The sequence below is a fragment of the Cydia strobilella genome, chromosome 1 (genome assembly GCF_947568885.1).
Source record: "Cydia strobilella chromosome 1, ilCydStro3.1, whole genome shotgun sequence".
In the NCBI taxonomy this organism is placed as follows: domain Eukaryota; kingdom Metazoa; phylum Arthropoda; class Insecta; order Lepidoptera; family Tortricidae; genus Cydia; species Cydia strobilella.
Genome location: NC_086041.1, coordinates 14,303,643 through 14,328,664, shown reverse-complemented (window position 1 = coordinate 14,328,664; position 25,022 = coordinate 14,303,643). Strand labels below are relative to the sequence as shown.

The 25,022-nt window shown below is 40.3% G+C and overlaps 1 protein-coding gene across 1 annotated transcript; it reads right to left on the bottom strand.

The window, feature by feature from the left end:
* Positions 1-144: 144 nt before the first annotated feature.
* Positions 145-23,655, bottom strand: LOC134745965 (transketolase-like protein 2). Its single transcript, XM_063680116.1, has 13 exons — positions 23,453-23,655; positions 15,232-15,349; positions 13,972-14,189; positions 12,397-12,547; positions 10,863-11,090; positions 7,700-7,887; positions 7,339-7,410; positions 6,897-7,020; positions 6,294-6,442; positions 4,798-4,915; positions 3,147-3,258; positions 1,755-1,874; positions 145-1,340 (listed from the first exon to the last, which is right to left on the bottom strand). The coding sequence occupies exons 1-13, from the start codon at positions 23,548-23,550 to the stop codon at positions 1,168-1,170; spliced, it is 1,869 nt and encodes a 622-aa protein (XP_063536186.1). The 5' UTR covers positions 23,551-23,655; the 3' UTR covers positions 145-1,167.
* Positions 23,656-25,022: the final 1,367 nt, after the last annotated feature.

Here is a 25,022-nt window from a genome sequence, read left to right as displayed (position 1 = left end):
TTCAGTAAACTCTCACTGTGTTCTCGAATAAATGTACATACAGAATCAAACAGAGTTATTCTAGTCATTAGTGTTAAGGTTTTTACTTGGTTGTTAATATAATATTTAATAGATTAATATAAACTGTTTTATAATAAAACCACGTTTTGTACTTGATATATTATTTATTACAGAAAACATAGTTCTGTGATAAATGAAAAAAAAACAAAAAAACAAAATGCAACGGGAATGTAATATACCAATTAAACATTTGATCTAATCATATTGTGTATGATTTTTGTAACACAACAAAAGTAAGGAAGCCCATAGTAACCCGAGATTACTCAAATGTATGCCTTACCTATACCAGGCATGTGCCTTGACACACCCTCATGATTGCAATATAACAAATAGTAAATTTTCCTTACAAGCTAAGCAAATCTTAAACATCTTTCCAAAACATTCAACAGTCTGCGTACCTGTACACATTCTTAATAGATTACCTATATATCTATGCTAAAATCCCGACTGAATATTTATAGCAAAATTAGAGGACGCACCTAAAAGTTGCCATATAAATGATTTAAAAGTATTCAGTCAAGATTAATTAAGGCACTGAATAACAATGATGTATAAAAATAGCATTTCATGTTGCACACACGTATACACGTAATGTAACAGCGGGATTGAGCAAATAAGCTCATCGGATCAGTGTAGGACAGTACACCATAGTCGTTTAGGAAATAAACTCAAAATAGAAAAGTATGCTCGGAATGTCCCTATTAGCAGGAATGTTATCAATTATGACCGGAACAAACAAATAATTTATTGTGACAGGTCAATTTTTGGCGCGAGTAGGCATAGCGCAGACTATTTAACACTCCAACCACATAGAAAGTGGCAACCTAAAATAATGGTCCGTACTTATTATTGTATTTTCAGTTTGTAAAGCTCCGATAAAACGATTACAATTGGACCCACTCGCGACTCTCTATTTGACACTTTGTGAATTTTGGCAAGTCGGACGTCCCTAGAGAAACAGAAAGCCAACGACGGGTGGTTCAATCGCCAAAAATCCGATCAGTGCAGCCGTGAAAGGCCCGGTAAATATAACCGTGTGATGTTTTGCACATATTTTGTCGATTCTCATGGTTTAGGAGACGGAGACTCGCTACTGCTAGCGGGCGACTAGGCCTTGAGCACGGCCCGGGCGGCGGCGGCGACGTGCGGCGCGGAGAGGCCGTACTTGTCGAGCAGCGCGGCGGGCGGCCCCGAGCGCGGCACCGCGGCCACGCACAAGTGCTTCACCACCACGTCGCGCTGCAGCGCCACCGCCGACAGCACGGCTTCGCCGAGGCCTCCTGGAATTTTTACTTGCTCTTATTATTCAAGATTACGCCGATCTTTTGTGAGCGGGGCTGAGCGAAATAATTTAGACTTGCGAATAAAAATGACAATATTGTGGAAATGGAAATCGTTTGCGGGATATTTGAACGTATAATCGGATAATAGTTTAAATTTTGGATCCTTCGATAGCGGTTCACATTTTTAAAATATATTGTGTTTTAAAATTTATATTCCGTCTCAAAATTAGCAACTATAAAGAGCATGACATAGTATTAACCGAGACAACTATCATATATAGTTAAACGACATAGGAAATCAAAAAGACGGTGGACCGAAATTTCCTAAAATGAAATAAACACGTTGAAAATCTGCAAGTTATGTTTAGCTAAAAAGGCTTGAGATGATAAAGATGTGTGAATGGAACTGACCGGCTTGGTAGTGGTCCTCCACGACGACGATGCGGCCGCCGCAGGCGCGCGCGTTGGCCAGCACCGCCGCCTCGTCCAGCGGCTTGATGGTGAACGGGTCCAGCACGCGGGCGTTGATTCCTAACAACAATATTATATACTTTTAGACATGCGAAGTGAAGAGCGGTCAAGAAATAATGATTTCGTACACTGACTTTTATACACTGTGTTCTTTCAAATGTTAAAGGTTATACTTTAAAACTAATTATCGAACCCAAAAAATTTGGCCTCCGACCACAACGTTGTCCGTGTTGTTCCCTAGTTTAATTTGTTCAGTTCTTATTTGACCTGGTTTGTGATCTATATCTATATCTGGTCCGCTGTTATTTTTTTTAGTGCTCCGTACAAAATATTTTGTTCCTGGAGCATTTATGTAGGTTTTGAGGGTTCTATACCAAAAAAGGTAAAACCCTTATGGTGCGACTGTCTCTGCTACGCTATCGATTTAAAATAGTTATAAATAAGGCTAAAACGCATTAAAAGTTGTTTTGTAATAATACACGCGTATGTCCGAACGCTACTGACCACGTCGCCCGACGGCGGGCGCATGAGTACGACGCACGGTTTACTCTAGCACCAGTGCTTCAGCGATTATTGAGAGCTTGTATGCTGAGACAAATTCGTGCTTTGGACACCACCAAACCCGAACAACCCCGAAGTTTGACAGCGATTCAGGGTCAGCGATTTCTAATGTATGGCACTATCCCTTTCGGCTATTTAGGGTTGGCAAAATTCAAGGCATTATCTTTGTTATCTGTGGTCGTCTACGCAAAGGGACGTCAAGTTGTGCCAACCCTACTAATTGCTCGGAGCAATGCTGAGCCGAACGGAGCCGAGTTTGCCCGAAAGGAGGAGTGTCTCTCCACTGCTTTGGATTTGACAGCTGATGTGGACGACGCTGTATGGCTTCGTACAGAGCCGTAATTCTGGTTGTTAACTTGATGTTTGACAAATCAGTGATTACAAAACATATGACGCATATATATATTTTTTATGATTTTAGGATAAAAAGTTTAGAAGAAAATAGGCAAAAAATGACCATCCCCCCCCCCCCTTAATCTCCGAAACTACTGGGTCTAAAATTTTGAAAAAAATACACAAAATAGATCTTTACCTATAGATCACAGGAAAACCTATTAGAAATTTGCAGTCAAGCGTGAGTCGAACTTAATTACTTAGTTTTTGATCCGACCCCTACGGGGTTTTTTTACAGACATTTTACTCACGTTTCACATAAAAAATACATTGTTTAAATTGTGTAATGTACGGAACCCTTGGAACGCGAGTCCGACTCGCACTTGGCCGGTTTTTTATGGTTAAATGTTAAATAGATATTAAGATGGTAAATAATACCTTCAGCCTTGAGGGTCTCCGAGGCGGCGACGGACTCGTGCAGCGTGATGCCGGCGCCGATCAGCAGCACCTGGTCCTTGGGAGACTGGCGGACGACCTTAGCTTGTCCAACCTGAAACACAACATTCGATCAATTTCAACAAACTTATTTAAACACACAAACAAATTTCACAAGATTATAAATAACATATGCATGTCACTGAACTTCGATCTCGTCAGAACAATTTTATATATATATACATTTAATGACAAAATAGTCTGTTGAGTCCGATAATTTTGGGTCTATTCGAGGAGAATATGCGAAGTATGCAAACTTTTCATCGTAAAAGTGTTTGGGTGGATCTAAATCAGTGTTTTTCAAACTTTACGGTGCCACGGCCCTTTATGATCATTAAAATTCTTTCGCGACCCCAACACTGTTTCAAAAAACCTTGTTTGAAAAATCTGGAACTCATCTTTCTATCATTCAAACAGTTGCATAACTTACACATGCGTTTTGGTACGCATACGCAAGCTACTTTTATAGAAAGGTAGCTTTCTGTTTCACATACTACCAATTTTTTTACTGGCTTCAATTTTTGAAAAGGAGGAGGTTCTCAATTCAGTTGTGTTTTTTTAATTTAAAATTTTGTTATTTTATAACCGTAATTTTTTGACCGATTTTGAAGTTTTTTTTTTATTGAAAGGCTAGCTATAATGTAATCCGGCGGATTATACGATCTGACTGCGACATATACATATAGACTGGTTCCATTTTGATAATGTGATCCATGAGGAATCGAAGGAACTCCTCGAATCTTAAAGGCATAGGTACACATAGTGACGTTTGTATTTTTATCAACAAATCAAGCTCTTACATTAAAAAAGTGACATTTGATGAAGCGGAACTGCTGCTGATGAATCCGAACGGAAATCTTCAACGACGCATAGTTCACGTTTGGCGATTTGTTCTCTTCGCTATGTTTGTTAAGCAAGTTAGATTTTGAAACCACATTTTAGCCCAGAAGAAAATAAAAACTAGAAAAAATGACAATTTTTTTAAGGGTACGTTGAGGTGGCTGATCTCGACTCAACTGAAAAAAATACTTTTGGAACTTGCAGGAAGGGAAGGATGCTGAAATTGATGTTTGTATCCATCTCGATTGGTGCGTTCTGGGTTTAATCTAGCAAAATTAGCCCTTAAAATTTTGATATCATTTGCTACTTCTTATTTATGCGAGCTGACATTTTCAACAAAGGTCAATCAAACAAGCTCTTTCTGAATACAATTAAAAAATAAGTTCAGTTTAGGTGCCTACCCAAAAAATTATTTGTTGAAAGTACATTTCCATCCTTTAAATTTTAAAGGATTTACAAAAATCTAATCTTCTCTCGAAGCTGAATTTCGCGACCCCCTTGGATAAGTGCCTCGACCCCCCTGGGGGTCGCGACCCACAGTTTGAAAAACACTGATCTAAATAAACTCGCTTTCCGTGTACGCTTCGACTCAGTCAGCGGGCCAGCTATCCAGAATTATTAGCACGTACCTAAGTACCCTTATTCTCTTTAAAAAAAAAATAATGTTTTCAGATGATTTTGAACGCCCCTAACGCTTGATGCTTCCGCTGCTGACTACGTAAATAAGTGGTAGAATGAAAGTAAGTCGACCGACCTTGAAGAGCTCGTCGTTGGGGTAGAGCATGGAGGTGTTGGGGCGGGAGGTGCGGATGTAGCAGATGCCCTTGGTGTTGGCGGCAAGCTCCACGGCGCGCTCCGTCGACACGGCGTCACTGGAAACAACAACACTTATTGCTGAAGAAACATTTTCAACTTAGATTAGGTATATTGATTCCCTTGTAGTAAAAAGGTTGCCGTGTTCTGATATATCTGGCGTTTAAAAGGTAAAAATAGAAATAGGTAGGTAATCAAATTGTAATTTGCTGAAAGAATCAGTGATTAGTTATTCGTTTTGGTTAGCTGCGGAAAATGTCCATAGTTGGAACTCGCACATCTGGAAAATTTCTTGAAAGATAAAGAAAGTTTTCCAGATTATTGGGAACATTTACAACTTCTTGGAAAGGTTGTTCGAACGCTACTGACCACGTCGCCCGACGGCGGGCGCGTGAGTACGACGCACAGTTTCCTTTAGCACCATTTAGTTGCAATGGACAATTTGTGTACACTGCAATATAAATAATGTGGTGCAGTTTGGAATTATACACGGAGGTTTTCAAATGTAGGGGCTAAATTAGTGATATTCTCCAGACATAATAGTAATTTCTTCCCCATTTGATTATGGAATCAAATGGGGAAGAAATTAAATATTAAATTCAACCGCTGCTGAGTTTTTACTTCTTTAAGACTTACTCCTGTAAGGGCACATATGTGTCGTTTTTAAGCAAAAGGTACCACATTGTCGCTTGCCATAGGGACGCTCTGACAGGTTTTGCGTATAAAGATACAAGCAATTTTCGTCCTTATGGTTAAGCGACAATGTGGTACCTTTTGATTGAAAACGTCACATATGAAAGTTTTACCAAAGGATTGACCTGCTGAAGTTTACGGGAATCCGCTGGATATGGGAAAAGTGGCAAACGGCTAAACAGCTGTTGACATGGTCGAGTTATAGGTACAATGAATACACTGAATCCTGCCATTTACACGGGGTACACTGCCACTTACAGGCAGTGGGTACAGCCCTAAATCCTTGATATATTCGAAGGATCGTCCTCTCCAATGCTACAGTGTTACATTGTAGCAAAGATAGATATAACTCCGTAATAGAAGGATACAGTCTAAGGAAAAAACGTGCCTCGAAAATCACAAAAATTTGATTCTCGATCAGATGGCGCCACTAGTTTTGGCCTACTCTCGTATAGAGGGCGTTGACGGTTTCGTTTCTTATTTATAATTTTAACGCATTTCAGTTAAAGAACATGGGTCAAAATCATATAAAATAATGCAAATAAAAAAATCATTTATCCATATTTAAATACATTTTAACGTATTTTTATAAATCTTCATTTTTAGGTTTGAAGTATGTCCATAGATGGCAGTGAATTTACAGTGGTTATAAAATTTACTATGACAGTACCGCTCTATCATATTATATCCTCTTTGATTGTAGTAACAATAGCAATCAAGCAGGTTTAGAATGTAGGTACTCACGAGGGGTAGAAGACGGTGGCGGTGGGCACGGCGCGGAACAGCGCCAGGTCCTCGAGCCCCATCTGCGAGGGCCCGTCCTCGCCGATGCTGACGCCGCAGTGCGACCCGACCAGGTTGATGTTGCTCTGGCTGATGGCACCCATACGGATCTGGAATATTTACAAAAGTTACTACTACTATCTTTGCTATGGAAACAATACAGTTGGGTTCGTAATGGCAGGGAAAATTTGTGAATTTTACTATAGCCTGCCAACGTGATATAACTAGACTGCCCGTTTTACAGCGACTGGCTGCCATTTCTGTTCCAATTAGTTTTCTTATATGCCAGATCCTCTATCCAGGCCGTGCTTTTTTATATTTCGAATTGGTTGAAGTTGGCAATGGCAGAAGCTCACTAAATGCCAAATGGGGATACTGTTGCCCATCCTCTAGAGATGGTGATGAAATTTTAGGGCACACCAGTGGTTCCACGAATCAAATATTTAACAAAGCCTCGCTTTACGCCTCTCAGTGAAAATATTCCATAGGTAGGTTTGTGTCAGATCTTTGTGACTATGTACCGAGTACCGTTGGTTCACAAAGAACTATCATTCATATACAGACCTGGTCGAAGGTCCTGGTGAAGAAGGCAGCGAAGGTGGAGACGAAAGCGACGGTGCGGTCGCGGCAGGCGGCGCCGGTGGCCACGCCTACCAGGTTCTGCTCCGCGATGAAGCACTCGATGTATCTAAACATTTTAAAAAGGATTCATGTTCTTATCTTCATACTGAAATTAAGTTAATTAACACGCTCCATTATACTAGTTAGTATTAATGATTTTATAGTATAAAATCGGACAAGGGGTTAAAATGTTCGTAGCAACTACCTATAGGGACGCAGAATCGGGAATTTAAAGTAGACATTTACACTTCGCGCGCCACAGGGGGCTTCATTGCTGGCCTCTACAGTTCATGCACGCTGTCTATTTCTTCATCCATATATTACATTTGAAATGTATACTATTTTCTAAGTAAAGATGAGGAAAAATGCTACTTATAAAACTTACCTGTCAGGGTAGGCGTTGCGCAGTTTGTCACTGAAGGTAGAGTTCTTAGTGTCACCGTCGAGAGCTATTACTCTGAAATATTGAAGAACCAATAAATATTACATTGAGCAATGATATATAAAATTGTTATAATAATAAAATAAATAAATAAAGGCCCGTGATATCCAAGGAGATACAAATAAATAAAATAAAATAAAATTCTTTTTATTTGCATAAAATATGGCGCAACAAGGTGATATTGGAAAGGTTTTCCCGTACAGTGACATATTTTGCTGGTTAAGCATGCAAATGTTATCTTAAAGCTATAAATCCTAAGGCAAGTTACATCCAGCAGTAATGGTTATATGAATGAGTGTCTCACCTCAGGTTGGTGTCGGCGATCTTCTTGAGCGCGGTACCATAAGCGAGGCGGGTGGCGACCTGCTCGCCCTGTTTGTAGGCGGGCGGCGACGACAGCGTGATGTCGCCGATGTGCACGCGCGGCGCCTCCGCTAGCGGGGGCTTGGGCTTCAGCGAGATTGTGTTGTTCTTGATCTGCGACTGCAGGTGCTGTGGGGTAAAAAGAGCTTGTTAAATGTAGTAAAGGAAGAGAGAGCCAATAGAGAGTACTCTCTCCAGGCAGGTGTTATGCCTCCCCAGGCCGAAGTCCACTGAGAGTTCGTTGAAAGTTGTATATGTAGGTTTCTACCAAATTGCGTTCTAGCTTCCTAACGCCATCTGTTAAAACCTTCAATCAATCTTTAAGTAGTATGGCTCCATCGGTACTGTCGATGATTTCGCCAACGTCAAAGTGGGATCCACGTGGGATCGAATTAATATTTCTAGATTTTCTTCAGCCAGTGTACGGTAAATAAAATTATGGGCCTCTAAGGCTCTAGCCAGACACGGTTAGAGGTAGAAATACCAAATGCTCTTAGAGCACGACGTTGTTCGGTAGTTATTGTTGTTGTTGTCTCGTAAAACCGATAGCTGGATTTTACGAGAAGCACGTGGACTACCGGCCGTTGAGTCCAAAATGGTGGTTAAACACGCTTTGAGATTAATTCACCATTCACTGCACACTACCAAATTAGATTACTGTATAATAAAGCTATCGATATTACACTTTAAACAATATTAATGAACAAAAAATAAAGGAATTAATCACGAGGCTACTATCAAGATGGCGTTCGAACCGGAAGTCCTGTTAAAACCTTGTGGCACGACGTCGACAGTGACAGAGAAGACGCCACATTAAACTGGTTTCTGCAGCGGGCTGAACAAAACAATTCTTGCAGCAATTGTTTTTAGTGTTCGAACGCTACTGACCACGTCGCCCGATGGCGGACGCGTGAGTACGACGCACGGTTCACTCTAGCACCACTTATTTGCAATGCACAATTTGTGTACACTACAGTATAAATAATGTAGTGCAGGTTAGAATTATATTCAAGATTATCGAGCGTAAGGTAAGAGAACGAAACATTAACAGAAGTAAGCCAGCTCAAACCTTCAGTTATGAATTTAATTCATTATTTTACTAAGTCCTTGGCATCTCGCTGCTATTTATAACTTTTCGTTAAGTTCGCTAAAACTCGAGAACGGCGTGACCGATTTGGCTAATTTTGATATTGGAATATTTGTTGAAGTTCAGGGACGGCTTAAATGGTGAGAAAAATAAAAAAAAATGCAAGGAAAGTAGTAAGAATAACAATGTTATTTAACATAGAAACTGTTCTTACGACGTGTCTTATTAGATTTTCTGCATTTTTGCTGCGATCAAGATGAAAATCGGTATCGAGATATCGATTTTCATACGAGTTTTTTTCCAATTTTGTCTATGATTTCAGATTTCAGGTCAAATTTACATTCATTATAAATATTTCTGTGGCTCCTAACTTAACAATCTTAAGATACAATGTATTAATGATTACGGAAGCTTTAATTGCCTTTAAACACGTGCGACAAACGAACATTGCAAACAATAAATTATTTACCCCATTATTCACTTTAAAATAAAATAATAAATTATAATACAAAAATATTGCATATAAAACATCAACCATAACCAATCATAGCGACTCATTTTATAATCACACCAATCTTACTTTGAGTGAGTGAAATTGACCAATCATATCTTGGTCGAAGAAGCCCAGAACTAAACTTTGAAGAGTTGCAACGTGTTGTTGTATGTCCTAGGGCACCCCGGAGGTGCATAGGGCCTCCACAAGATCCCGCCACGCCTTTCTGTTTTCTGCAACCTTCTTGGCCTCGTTCCAGCTCAGTCCCACGGCTCGCAGCTCGTTCTCTATGCTCCGCCTCCAGGTGTGTACTGGGCGTTTGCGGGCCCTCTTTCCTTCTGAGGTCGCCACTCAAACGCGATACTGGCGTTGTTCGCAGCTCCTCTTCGAAGTGTATGTCCGATCCATCTCCATTTCCGCAGCGCTACTTCTTTGGCGATCGGAGATTGTCGGCACATACTCCACAAATCCTCATTTCTAATGGTCCTCGGCCAGAAAATGCGGAGGATCGACCGCAGGGACTTATTGACGAACATTTGTAGCTTGTGTGTCAGCCCCTTAGTCACTCTCCATGTCTCACAGCCGAAGAGCAGCACGGATTTGACGATGGATTCGAAGAGAAAGATTTTAACGCGGCGAGTAAGAACATTTGAGTCCCAAACAGGCTTGAGTTGGGCAAATGCAGCTTTTGCCTTCTTAATTCTGTTCTCGACGTCTTCGTCTGCACCTCCGCCACATGTAAGTGTACTACCGAGATATACAAACTTGGAGACTGATTCAAGGCGATCGTTTTTGAGCAACAAAGGTTCCGTGCAATCTGATTTTACTCGCATGTCGACAGTCTTACGTCGGTTGATTCGCAGGCCCACGACTTCAGCTTCTTCTTGAAGACTCTCAAGTTTCGCTATAAGATGGGCTAAAGATGGCGAAATCAGCACGATGTCATCGGCGTAATCAAGATCCTCCAGTTCCTTGGTATCCCAGTTAATGCCTCTTGGTCTTTCGATCATTTTTCAAATCACATCGTCGACGTGATGAGTTGCAACGTACGTTACGTTATAATAATAATAATAAATGATATATGATATTATGAGTGCGTATTTTAGTTTTGGACCCGCTTCTAGGAAAAAAAAATTGTTTGGGGTAGCGTACCCAAAGGGTAAAAACGGGACCCTATTACTAAGGCTCCACTGTCCGTCTGTCTGTCACCAGGTTATTCAAGATTTAAAAAGCATTTTAACCATAGGTACTGTGTCAACCTTTTTTTAATTAATTTTTTCTACAATATCGAACAATGTGGGACAAATCTGTTAATAAAATAATGAAAAGAATTACATACATACATACATATAATCACGCCTATTTCCCGGAGGGTTAGGCAGAGACCACGGATTTCCACTTGCTACGATCCTGACATACCTCTTTCGCTTCCTTCACTTTCATAACATTCCTCATACACGCTCGCCGGTGCTCTAGACCCGGCCTTTCTTCAGGATTCTTGAAAAGAATTTTACTTAAACTAACCTTGATAATCTTCTCGCCATCAGCGCCGAGAGCCTTTCCATGCCAGTTCTCCAGATCTTCGATGCCGGGGAAGCCCTTGCCCTTGAAGGTCTTGGCGACGAGCGCCGTGGGCTTGCCGGAGACGGTCGCGGCCTCGTCGAACGCCTTCACCAGCTCGGTGACGTCGTGCCCGTCCACCACCAGCGAGTGGAAGCCGAACGACTTCAGGCGAGCGTCGTATACTTCCACCTAGTCAGAGAAAAGTACTTTATTTGTAGTGTTATTTGTTAAAATCGATATGATCACTTCGAAAAACAATAAATACATAATGAGTTTTCCAGATACCTCCATACAATATACAATAGAAAGTTACTATTACCTTCAGAGCTTCAAACCCTTCTGAATTCGCGTATTCAATTATATTGTGTACTTCATTTTTCCTCTCACATTCATATCTAAATCGGAAAGGTGTGACAATAAGCCTAAAAAGTAACTACGTAAACGAAACGGAACAGACGTTCAACAATTCTACATTCAAAGGGTATCTGGACTTCTCATACAATGATTATATTGGTTTGATAAAACTGTTCGAACGCTACTGACCACGTCGCCCGATGGCGGGCGCGTGAGTACGACGCCCGGTTTGCTTTTGCACCACTCGATTGCAATGCACAATATATGTGAACCGCTGCATTTTAGTGGTGCATACATTCACATCATAATAAATATCTATAGCACAGCATGTCTACGATAACTGGTGAAATTGTGACTAGTTGCCGCTTTCTTACTGTGCAAAAAATATTGGAGTCTCATATCGCCTCAAATATCGTTAACTATCATTTTGATTGGACCAGAAAACTCGCCCTGTGTGTTGACGGGTTCCAACTGGTCAAGTTGGTTGAAGATTAGGCGACCAGGGGCCTGATTCTAAAAAATTTTTTAGTAAATAGCAGAAGTCACTTCAATACCTTTTACTAAAAATAAACTTCTGCTTTTTGTACAACTTAAAAAACTTTTGTGAAACGGGTCCCAGATTGTCTAGCTTGTGCTTGGCTCGCGAAGTGCAGCAACTCCCAGATGCTGCCCTTGTCCACATTTACGATAAGGTTGTATAGTTATTTGTGCAACAAGAGAGGAAAGTTGTGCGTAGCGAGGGACTCAAAAACACGAGATGTAAAATAACTTTGCTCTCGTGTTGCACACATAATTTTTCACCTCAGTAGTGAGAACATAATTAAAGGTTAAAATGTATTTCGAATTACACAGAATAAACAGAAAAAAAAAGTATTATACCACACCATATACAATATATATGTACCATACCATACCATACGATACGATACGATACCATACCACACCTTACCATACCATACCAGACCATACCATACCATACCATACCAAAACCATACCATACCAGACCATACCATACCATACCATAGAAAAAAATGTAATAAAAGTATGAAGTTCATAGCCTTCACTAAATTAAAAAGCTACATTCCCACAAAAATCCCTTGTCTACATTTCCTTACGAAAGTCCTTAGTGTTGCAAACTCACGTGATGCTGCAGCGAGGTGGGTTCCGACTGGCCGAGTCGGTTGACGTCGAAGATGACCACCAGGTTGTCTAGCTTGTAGTGGCTGGCGAAGTGCAGCGACTCCCAGATGCTGCCCTCGGCGGCCTCGCCATCTCCCACCAGGCAGTACACCCTAATGAAGAACATTTGGTAATGACAAATTTGTATATGTTTTATATGTATGAAACTTCCATTACATTTAAAGTAAAATGCAAAAATATTCGCTAAATATTATCGTAGGTCGGTAATTCAGTAGAGACTTTTAATGTAATAGGAATGGTCTACCATTTGTTTGTCATATTTTTAAGAAGAGTTGGGAAGTAAAATATATTTACACACATTTCATAGATACGAGTAAGCTAGACAGGTAAGCCTTTGAAATAGAATATTTAATAGAAATGTACTTATAGCGGTAGGAAATGGTTGTTCGAGTGCTACTGGCCACGACGCCCGACGGCGAGCGCATGAGTACGACACACGACATACTCTGGCACCCACTGATTGTAATACGCAATCTGTGCGCACCACTGTATAAGAGTAAAGTGCCTTTTTGTTACCTTACTAATTAACTACTGAAATTGACGTGTGACGTGTTTCGAATATAGAATTGAATTTTGAGTCATTGCTGAACAGCTATCGCGTCCCTGGGAGTCGTGGGACTTAAGGTTTCAAAATAGTATTTCTAAAGACTGTTCAATAAATAATAAAAGGTTTGCCTGTTGAGAAAATAATGAGAAATTCACATGACTACCTACATTCTACAACACACTAATCACAAATTGAATTCATCATAATCAAAAAGTACACTCCTAAGTATTTAGCTACGTACCTACGTAGGTACAAGTTGACTAACGCGAAAGTACAGGACAAACACGAGCTTTAGTTTGAGCCAAAGATAGATATAACTCCGTAATAGATGGATACAGTCTAAGGAAAAAACGTGCCTCGAAAATCAAGAAAATTTGATTCTCGTTCAGAGGGCGCTACTAGCTTTGGCCGACAGTCGTATAGATGGCGTTGACAGTTTCGTTTGTTATTTAACAATTTTAACGCATATCAGTGAAAGAACATGGGTCAAAATCATAAAAATAATTAATGCAAATAAAAAAAAATCATTTATCCATATTTAAATACATTTTATCGTATTTTTATAAATCTTCATTTTTAGTTTTAAAGTGTGTCGACAGATGGCAGTGAATTTACTGGGGTTACAAAATTTACTATGACAGTACCGCTCTAGTATAAGTTACTCTATGGTTTGAGCTCAACGAGGGTGCGGGTGTTAGGGTCGGCAAAGCGCATGTAGCTCCTCTGGAGTTGCAGGCGTACACTGTGAGGCGTATATACATAGGCTATGTAGACTGCTTAACATCAGGCGAGCCGTATACTTGTTTGCCACCGACGTAGTATAAAAAAAAAATAGATGAATATAAATTAAGGAGTTAAACACTTATAAGGGGGAAGATACTTTAGGGGGGCGAAGTTCAGGCGGGGCGTGGGGTGGCCCTCGAGGTCGTTGTCGATCTTGCGAAGGTTATTTAACTAAAGGACATATACCTGTAGGGCGCCTGGTCGAAGTACTTCCCCACGTAGGCCATGCCGGCGGCCACGGCCAGCCCCTGGCCGAGCGAGCCGGTGCCCACGTCCACGAAGTTCAGGCGGGGAGTGGGGTGGCCCTCGAGGTCGTTGTCCATCTTGCGGAGGTTCTTGAGCTCCTCCACGGGGAAGAGGCCGGCTTCAGCCCACGCGGCATATAGGATGGGAGCGGCGTGACCCTGGGTAATTAATTCAGTAATGAAATTTGTATTAGGCAGAAACGTCTGCAAACGATACCACAATGTTTAGATTAAAGGAAAAGTGGAAAAACCTCACTGTTTCCGACGAGACTCGAACTCGCGACTCCGGGACACAAGCCCACCGCTCTACCAACAACATTTACTTATTCACAGCGAATATTTCCACCATATATATCATATGCTCCTTAAGTATTACACTTCTTAAACGGCTACCAGAATTCCAAGTCATATTGGAAATTCACCAGTAACGTTGTACTGCCCACACTAAAAAGAAACGTCTGCAAACGATACCACAATGAGCGGCAGGCTGGTATCCCGGAGGCGCGAGTTCGAGTCTCGCCCGAGATAGTGAGTTTTTCTACTTTTCCTTTATTAGAAATAAATTGTAAAATTCTGTAATCGTATAGTTTAATGGCGTTATTCATAAACGAGTTACTAGCCTGAATTAGCTATGTATCGTTTGTCTTTATCTGTCATTATGACTTACGTGTTTGTAAGAAAGGGATAAAACATAATTTAACTAAATCAGGCCCGTAAAGTTTTATAAATAAGAATTTTACCTGTTATAAAATAATAAACTGAAATAGATATCATACACCACCATACACTAAAGAAAAATAAATTCAATCCTGAAAAAGCCATTTTGCATTTTACTGTATTAGCTTGAAGGCGTTGTTTCATATAAAAAAATTATATGAGTGTTCGTGTTATCAAACATGCCAGACAATGGCGTGTAAAGGCTAAATTAGTATTTTTCATTCGCCTATTATAATGCAAACGATAATAGAGCCAAATAGAAATCGACCAACGAATCACGATTTCAGACTACTGACAAGTTTGAAATATGTTAAATGTATTTACAACTATAGTCTGGCACGAATACCCACACGAGCGATTCATATTGATGAGATGATGAGGTCTATAACCTCAGTTAAGTAAGTTGACTGCAGTTAACTCAATTTTGTGCCTCAGGCAGCATGGTAAGGTCGCCACCAAGTCTAGCAAATGTTTTCTAAAATACCTTGGAGAGAATGAAGCGGTCGGCGGAGGGGTCCTTGGGCGCGGAGATCTTGTAGCGCATGGTGTGGAAGAACAGGACAGACATGATTTCTGCCATTGAAGCGCATGATGTCGGATGTCTGCAATGAAACAATAATTTTGATGAAATCCAGAATTGTTCTTCTGAATGTGATCTGTTGATAATGTTGATATGGATGCAAATATAATTATTTAGTTCCGATTTATTTAATACAAGACCAAGTGTACTTTCATTAGTAAAACGAAACGGCTGAACGAAGTGGACGGAGATTACCTTTTGTTTGGCTAAGGGCAAGGGTTCAGACTCTTTAAAAGCCACGTCATCGTGAGCCTTATCGGAATGCATGGAGGTTGATATTGGGCTGTAGCCGCGAACGCGTCATGGCTTCTCTATACGATGGCCCAGCGTATGCTAGTTCAATGGACGCATTTATGCGTCAGAGGGAGCAAGTGATATTGGTATCTCATTCCATCGCATAGCTGCGTGCTGCGTCCCTTAGACTGGCCTACGCTGGGCCATCGTGTAGAGCAGCCATCATACGTCTTTGGCGGTCACAGCGTTAACCAATGTCATAGCGGTTTTTAGGGTTCCGTACCCAAAGGCTAAAAACGGGACCCTATTACTAAGACTCCACTGTACGTCTGTCTGTCTGTCACCAGGCTGTATCTCATGAACCGTGACAGCTAGACAGTTGAAATTTTCACAGATGATGTATTTCTGTTGCCGCTATAACGACAAATACTAAAAACAGAATAAAATAAATATTTAAGTGGGGCTCTCATACAACAAACGTGATTTTCTTACAGTTTTTGCGTAATGGTACGAAATCCTTCGTGCGCGAATCAGATTCGCACTTGGCCAGTTTTTTTAAGGTGAGGTGATCCACCGATCCGCTGGATGGCCATTGTAAAGAAGGCCTGTCAGGGATAGATCCCTCACATCAGGCGCCTATTATTAGGAAGGCCTATTATTGGTGCACAAAATAACTATCTCATGTGGTCGCGACCCTTAGTCATGAGGAAACGAAGAAGAAGTCAGAGGCCGAGTTTAACTTGAAATTAGACTTTCTATTAGATTTAGATTTTTAGATTTATTTATTTCATAATATTAAATTACATTATAAATTGTATTAAGCTAATCTATACGAATTTATATTATGATCGTCAACTATTATATACAAATGTCAATACAGATCAAAATCATCATCAAATATCAATAGCAAAATAAATTCATCACAAAGTCAAATAAATATTGGGAAATAAGTATACAATTGAACGAAGTTTATGTAATCGCGCACCCATGTAACAATGTTACTAATATAACTTATTTGGAACGTAAACTCACGACGATGAGATTGCGCATGTCGCATTTAGGTAATAGTTAAGGTGCTATCCATAATAATTACTTACGTCCATAAATATTCAGTAGGTAAATAGATAATTAATTAACGAAGTTAGGAGACAGGCGAGGTAGACACGCGATGACTTCGGAAAGTACCTAATTATTTTGAATTTATTATTGCAGCAAGATTATCACTGCACGCTATCCTAGTGAGTATAAGTATATACTAGCGATTTCATCGCAGTCATTGTCAAACAATAATTCTTTAAACCGCCTTTTTAAGGACGCCATTCCTAAACTATCCCTTATACACATACTCTGTTTATCTCTTAAGGCAGTAAGCAAAGCAGGGTAGTGGGCAATGGTCATGCCGCTGCCTCCGTTCATGCTGTTGCCTGTTTTTAGGGTTCCGTACCCAAAGGGTAAAAACGGGACCATATTACTAAGACAGATGTATTTCTGTTGCCGCTGTAACAACAATTACTGAAAACAGAATAAAATAAATATTTAAGTGGGGTTTTTTGCGTAATGGTACGGAACCCTTCGTGCGCGAGTCCGACTCGCACTTAGCCGGTTTTTTAACGGTGTGGTACATAATTCTGTTACGCATACACCCTGTGCCTGGGAAAGCGTCAGGGGTTGTATGTGACTCATCTCCAATACCTTTCTTTTACCAAGAAAAGAGGGAGAGCAGCCCCTAAACCCACACCGGTGTTGCCCGCAATGCCGTCTGGCGGACGTCATGGAATCCTGAACGTTCTACCATGACGCCCCCGGGGTAGCCTAGCTAGTTTATACTGGGTCACCGCACCAGATCAGCAACGCATTGAGCTTCCCCTTACACATGTAGAGGGTTGCCGTATAAGCTAATTTTATAATACTCTTATCGAAATTGCGGTCTTTATAAATGGTTAATGCGACAGATTAATTCATGACAAGATAATATAAAATTCATTTATCAGAGTGATTTTGATTTTACTATCTACATCATTATTGTATAACTTTATACCAGAAATAATCAAAAGTTGGTTAAATAAAAAAAATAAAAAATTTTTAAACTAGTTTAAAGGCTGGCGTCCACTAGGCTCGCCGAGGCGAATCGCAATAATTCGCCTTCTATACATTTACTATGAAACTGCGTCTATTGACGAAGAGCCGCGGCGCGTCGAATCGAATTTTCCATTCATAGTAAATGTATAGAAGGCGAATTATTGCGATTCGATTCGATTCGCCTCGGCGAGTCTAGTGGACGCCAGCCTTAACACAGAAATATTTTAAAATAAAAATCGAATATACAAAAAAGTGACATAAATGCGATAGTTCTACAAGTCAACTGGTGTTGCCACTATGTTTCGCTTTAAGTTCCATTTAATTTAATTTCTACAATTGCATGTACAGCCAACCAATTTGATTCCTAGGCTACTATAGAATATAATAGAAGATGCTTTAATCAAAAACGCTTAATTTAGACTTAACTAATGACGCTAACAGTAAAACTGTATAATTGCCTCCCCACTGAGCTCAAAACAATACATAATGTGAACAACTTTAAATGCCGGCTAAAGGACCATTTAATCAGTAAATGCTATTACGAAATCAACGATTTTATTTGTAATCTATTCTTCGATATGTTCTTAAATTTGACTAAACTAAACTAAATATAAGATTGTTTTTATCTTGTATATTTTAATTTAATCTATAATATGCATGTTAGATTATTTTAAACCGGGTCACTCACGTATTATTAAGTCGAATAGCTCGACATGTTTCGGTCCAATTTACGAGGACCGTCTTCACGGAGACACGACACGTCTTCACTGGTCGATGGCGCGGCGTGTACTGCGGGCCAAAGCCCGACTCGCCCGGCCGCTCACGACAGACGGCGTCGGCGGTGCCGGCGACGTCACCGTTGCTAGGATAGCTCTACCCTCCGTATTGCGTTTGTCAAATGTCGGATCGCACACAACACTCACTGAGTCACTTGCTAAAGGCGGACCACACTGACCACCGACGCAGTAACCAAAACCGTTTTCCAACTAGGCGGCACCGACCAGCCACTGTCACGATTGAAATTCGGATAACGACTAATCTCAATAGCTTCCCGTATTTTCCGTTGAACGAAGAACTTTTCTCGCGCCAGAACGGTTACCCTATCAAACCTAATATAGTGCGTCGCGTCCGAATCCAATACGTGTTCTGTCACTGCGGAGCTTTGGCCGTCCCGGTTTTTCATACTGCGTATGTGCTCAGACAGTCTCGTCGAAATGTTCCGGCCGGTCTCACCAATATAATACTTCCCACAGGAGCACGGAATCCTGTACACCCCAGGAACATTTAAGGGCTCCTTGTCCTTTGGCGAACGCGTCCACTGTCTAAGCTGCGCGTGCGGGCGGAAAATCGTCTTGATGCTATATTTACGGCGTAACAAGTGTCCGATCTTATCCGTCACACCCCTAATGTAAGGCAAATACATAGGCTGTCTTTCCACCACAGGCGGTCGTGGGCGCGCAGATGCATTCGCAATCCGATTACTGTGCCTCCAGTTGTAACCGTTACTTTCCAGGACACGCTTAACGTGAGCCAACTCGCGATCCACGTGCTGTGGATCACACAAACTCAAAGCGCGATTAATCAGAGTTCTCGGCACAGAAGACAAATGAGATGGGTGGTGGTGTGAATCAGCCCTTAGGTAGCGGTCAGTATGGGTCGGCTTCCTGTACACCGTTGTTTGTAAACGCCCACTAAGATTTCGCATGACTAGGACGTCCAAAAATGTCGAGCTATTCGACTTAATAATACGTGAGTGACCCGGTTTAAAATAATCTAATATGTTTGAGTCTCACGGGAGTTTTATAGTTAGAATATGCATGTTATTTATAAAATTGTAATTTATTTTAGTAGCTTGTAAGATATTTCCGACATGATTGTAAAATTGTTATGGAATAAATGATCTTATCTTATCTAACATAGATTGCTGGTTATAAAGCGTTCCTGAAATGGTCTCCACTCAGCTTCATGTCAAGGAACCTTTGAGGTCCCCGACGCTGGTCTTCCGTGAAAACCTTTCCGAGAGAGCGCAACAAATACTATAGAACCTTGTTATTTAGTTAGAACTTGCTGTTCTATAGTTGCCTAGGAATCAAATTGGTTTACTGTACCTACCACTATACCCACTTTTAAATCAATGACCTGCCGACAATTTATACCAATGACCTGCCAGATATCACTAAACACCAATGTACACTTTTTGCGGATGATGTATTAATTCTAATTACATGCGAAGACGAAAAACGGTACAACAGTGAAATTAATAATACAATAAAATATGTAATAGAATGGCTTGAATTCAATACTTTATTTGTTAACCTTAATAAAACTCAATACATTCAGTTTTATAGCACACAAGGTAAAGGTAAAAAGTTAAATATAATGATACACAAATTACAGAAGTGGATACAGCTAAATTTTTAGGTATTGTTGATTAAAACTGTAATTGGAAAAACCAAGTGCGATAAACTTATAAAATTTGCATATGTTTTGACATCTCCCCCAGGCTCAAAGGCTACGGCCGGGGACTTTTGATATGTTCACCTCCTAACTAGTCCAAACAAAGTTGTAGTCAAAAATTGTGTTGCGAGCATTTCCCTCTATACCCTCTTATTGCTTGGCCTATCAACAAATTTGGGTAGAAAAACTTCATGAACAAATTAAGGTAGAGACACGCTTAGCCCACATACGCAACGTATGCACATAATGAAATCTGAACCCTGAGATTTGTATGCTTAGAAACATACTTCTCATACGCAACGCAACGCATGACGAGTATGTTTCTAACCATACAAATTTCAGGGTTCAGATTGTCATAATGCATTGCATACATTGCGTACGTGGGATAAGTGTGTCTCTGCCTTTAATTAACCAATTGCTACCACATGCGATTTTATGATATCTCCCATTATCAATAGGTATTGGTTTATTTATAAATATCTCAGGTCAATGGTCAATCACAATCCTCCATCAATGACAAGTTGAGGTTATTGACAAGTTGGCAACTTATTTTAGGTTTGTTTGCTTCATCTACAATCACCTTACAAATGGCATAAAATACCCAAATTAATTGCAAATATCGGACAAGTGCGAGTCAGACTCGCCTACCGAGGGTTCCGTACTTTTTAGTATTTGTTGTTATAGCGGCAACAGAAATACATGATCTGTTAAAATGTCAACCGTCTAGCTATCACGGTTCATGAGATACAGCCTGGTGGCAGACAGAGGGACAGTGGAGTCTTAATAATACATTATTATATATATTATATACGAATGCACAGGCAGCTTAAAATAGCTGATACGTGCATATCAATGACCCACCCCATTTTTACCCTTTGGGTATGGAAGCCTAAAAACTAACATTTTAAGATATCATTATACTAGCGGTTCTTAACCCTTTGAACGCCATCATGTGCGGCATCAGCAATATCGGCATGTCATCATGAACCTTGTCGCAGTGCACAAAGGTTGATATTGGGCTGTAGCCAACGCGTCAGTTGACGTCTTTTTTTTTGCAGCAATCAGCAACTGTTTGGAAGTTAATACTATGTTGAATAATCCAACTAGGGAACAAATCCTATGACATTTTATGGAATAAACTTGAGAGGTGTACGAGTACTCCGAGGGGGGTGGTTAACCTCTTCCGTTATTGGTACGGGCAACCAAATCAACCAGGTCAGATGGGCGGGAGCGTATTCAGACGTGTACAGGTTGACATGTGGTGTGAGACAAGGTGGTCTCAGCTCACCCAGATTGTTTAACTTGTACATGGATGACCTGATCGCTAGGCTCACCAGCAGGGGTATTGGATGCTCAATTGGCGGTACCATTGTCAACAATATCAGCTATGCAGATGATATGGTGCTGCTGTGCCCCGCGATCAGTGCTCTTGTCAAGCTGTTAAAGATCTGTGAGGAGTATGCGGTGACCCATGGCCTGATGTACAACACCAAGAAGAGCGAACTACTCGTTTTCAAGGCAGGCAAAAAGGAGTATACGTCAGTTCCTGCCGTATATTTGTGTGGTGTTCCTCTAAATAGTGTCACGGTTCAAGTACCTTGGGCACTGGGTCACCGAGGACCTCCAAGATGATGCTGACATGGAAAGGGAGCGCGGAAGGGTGTGACAGGGATGTCAAAAAGACCCTTTTTAAGGCTTTTTGTCAATCCTTTTACACGTGCAGCCTGTGGACAAATTACACGAAAAAGACCCTCAATGCCCTGTGTGTCCAAGTACGTGACAGTTCCAACAGTCTGCTTCAGCTCATCCCTGGAAATCCAGCTGGTACACTTTGGGGGCACTGGAAGAATGACCTACACATGGGTTCTAGAGGCACAGTGTATAATTTAATGTAAATAGTTAATTGTAATTTTTATTGTAATTGTAATTTTAATTTTAATTTTAATGTAATGTAATTTCAATTTATTTTATGTATTATTATTAAGTTTAAGTAATTTGTAATTTTTATCTATGGGTTTTTGCCTGAATTAAACATATTGAATTGAATTGAAATCAAATTATTTTACGAAATATTTTGATTTGTTTTTTTTTTTTGTGTGTCAAAGGCGCCTACTTTTCAAAGATATCATACACCAGAGAATTTGGAGGTGGTCTAGTGGTCAGGATGTTAGCCGCGTAAGCTGAAAACGCGGGTTCGGTTCCCGCCTCGGCCACCTGTGGACTTGGTCACTTTTTCTTTAGTGTATGATATCTATTTCGTATGAAATATATTTTGTTTATAGGTTGAATAATATATAATTTTCAGCCTACTTCAGATATTCCCAGGGACCATCAGTTAAGAACTACAGATAGCCTACTGCAACAATCAACATTTCGTTTTCTGCCTCTCTACCACTCTTGCATATTAACCTACTAAGGCCCAAGGTCCTACCTTTAGTACTTCTTCAGTTCAATGAAATTTAAATTATATTCAATTGGAACAGTCGCTTTTGCTTTGATTTCCACTCCATCAACACATGGTGAACATCTTCTATTTGATTGCATTCAGGACAGTTTGGTGATGCAGCTAATTTCATAAGGTGCTGGAATTTGTTTGATAATATTCATCCTCATAGTCCTATATGTATAGGACTATGAGGATGAATATTATGGTGGAAATTTGTATGGGAATTGTATTACAACTGATTGTATTACATGGAAAGGCTCATAGAATCGAAATTCACCAAATATGAATTTCAGGACAAATAAAAACCCAAAACACTTAGTTCAGATCTAAATTTAAAGCATGAGTTCACTTCATGCTTTAAGGTAGAAGTCATGTAGAAGCTGAGTATAATCTACACACAGAAACTGAACTGATTATAAAGAATCATTGATATCTAAAAATTATTTATATCTCTTATCATAATTATACAGTCAGTCCGTTACATTACCGTACATAAAATGAGAGAGCGGGCGGCCTTGGATTATGGCTACAAAACAATCACGTGGTCCTAACCTCGCGATTGCAAACCTAATCCAAAGCATATCATAATTTCTAACAGTACTACTAACAAATGTTACAGTCGAAAGTCCATCAGAACACCGGCAAATGTACTTCTGACCTTGTGAACTCATTTGCATCACATTCAAAACGCCGGCCAGAGTGTAAGTCAGGCACCATTTGATGCCTATTTTCAGTCTATTACTCGAGTACTCAAGCAGTTAATCTTGAGTAATATTGCTAGGAAAGCCACCAAGATAAACTCCTTATGAAAACCATTGGAATCTAATTGGTAATACATGCATTTTTAACCTTCATTAGACCTTCAAAACAGGTCTACAAAGTACCGACGCTATAAGGTTAGATACTCACCCGGACTTTGACGCATTTGTGGCGACTATGCTGTCGATTCTGAGCTTGTTGGCGATGTCCTTAAGAGCCTGGACGTCTACGTTCTTGTCACCCTTCATTTCGGATTTAGGAATGTTTATCACAGGATATAAGACACCACGTTGTTACACCGGGCGTTTGACCACCCGCCGCGCGCTTCAATCGAGAAGTGTCAAAAACTGACGTTTGATTTGTTTTTAATAACTCTGGTACTCAACGGATGTGAGGCAATGCCGGTAATACCATATGAATGCATTTTTTTAGTTATTAGAAGTATTAAAATAATAAAAAATAGTATATTTCAGCTTTTGCAATATTTATATTAAATAGTTTACAGCAATTCATTATTTTTGTGTACCGAGTTGTGCCATCTGTGATCATAAATTTTCTTTCTTTCGTTTGACTACTCGACGCTAGAGGGCAGCTTTTATTCGTTCAGTTTCATTATCAGCACTCATCAAGTCTTCAGTAAACGAGTACGCAGAGTATGCAAATTCAGAGGCTATATAACAATAAGTTAAAACAACCGGCCAAGTCTGAGTCGGACTCGCGCACGAAGGGTTCCGTACCATTACGAAGAAACGGCAAAAAAAACACGTTTGTTGTACGGGAGCCCCACTTAAATATTTATTTTAATCTGTTTTTAGTATGTGTTGTTATAACTTATAGCGCAACCGAAATACATCATCTGTGAAAATTTCAGCTGTCTAGCTATCACAGATCACGAGATACATCAGCCTGGTGACAGACGGACAGACGGACAGCGGAGTCTTAGTAATAGGGTCCCGTTTTTACCCTTTGGGTACGGAACCCTAAAAAACTACATCTATGCACAATTTCAAAATTCCCCTAGTTTCCATCATAAGGGAAACCCGGGAACGAATAATCCCACCTTCAAGTGGCGCCAGCGAAAACACGAAAAGTAGTCAAGTGGCGCCGCGGATTTGCGCAAAAAGCAATCACGTGGCGGGGCCCCGATGGGTGGTCAGTGCCACGGATTTAGATTTTAATAAACCGGATGGAGTACACGGGCCAAAAAGTGTGTCCACATGAGAAGTCAAAGTGGGCGGTTGCATCTCTTTCTAATTAGGGTGACCATAAGTCATATGTATAAGGGATATTAGGATAAGTTGGAATGTATAGTTTGGCCAAGATCTTTTTTCATTCATGCATAGGAAGTCAGAGAGAATGGATATAGTTTTTTTCTCCTCTGTAAAACGCTTCTCAAAACCTTACTTAATTTAGTCGTTATAAAAGATGACAGACAGACTGACAGACGGACAGCGGAGTCTTAGTGATAGGGTCCCGTTTTTACCCTTTGGGTACGGAACCCTAAAAATGGTCACTTTTTTTCATTTGTAGTCTGCCTCTTTCGCACTCATGGTATGTTCATATACGTAATGGTTTCTCTTTTGCACACTTCAGCTATTCTTTAAGCGTCATCGTAGTTAATTGCACCATTTTTTTTTTAATTTGCCGCCTTCGTGTACTGACGGAAATGTGTGTTCAACTTATATAGAATATTATGACTGTATAAATGTGTCTGTAATAT

What these genes read in the sequence shown, in the direction of transcription:
- LOC134745965 (XM_063680116.1), bottom strand. Translation starts at nt 23,550, where the DNA reads ATGAAGGGTGACAAGAACGTAGACGTCCAGGCTCTTAAGGACATCGCC. An exon ending in TTCGACCAGGCGCCCTACAG is followed by an intron (nt 12,548 to 13,971) that starts GTATATGTCCTT and finishes GTTCTTCATTAG; the next exon opens with GGTGTACTGCCTGGTGGGAG. An exon ending in CCAACGACGAGCTCTTCAAG is followed by an intron (nt 3,259 to 4,797) that starts GTCGGTCGACTT and finishes GTTGTGTTTCAG; the next exon opens with GTTGGACAAGCTAAGGTCGT.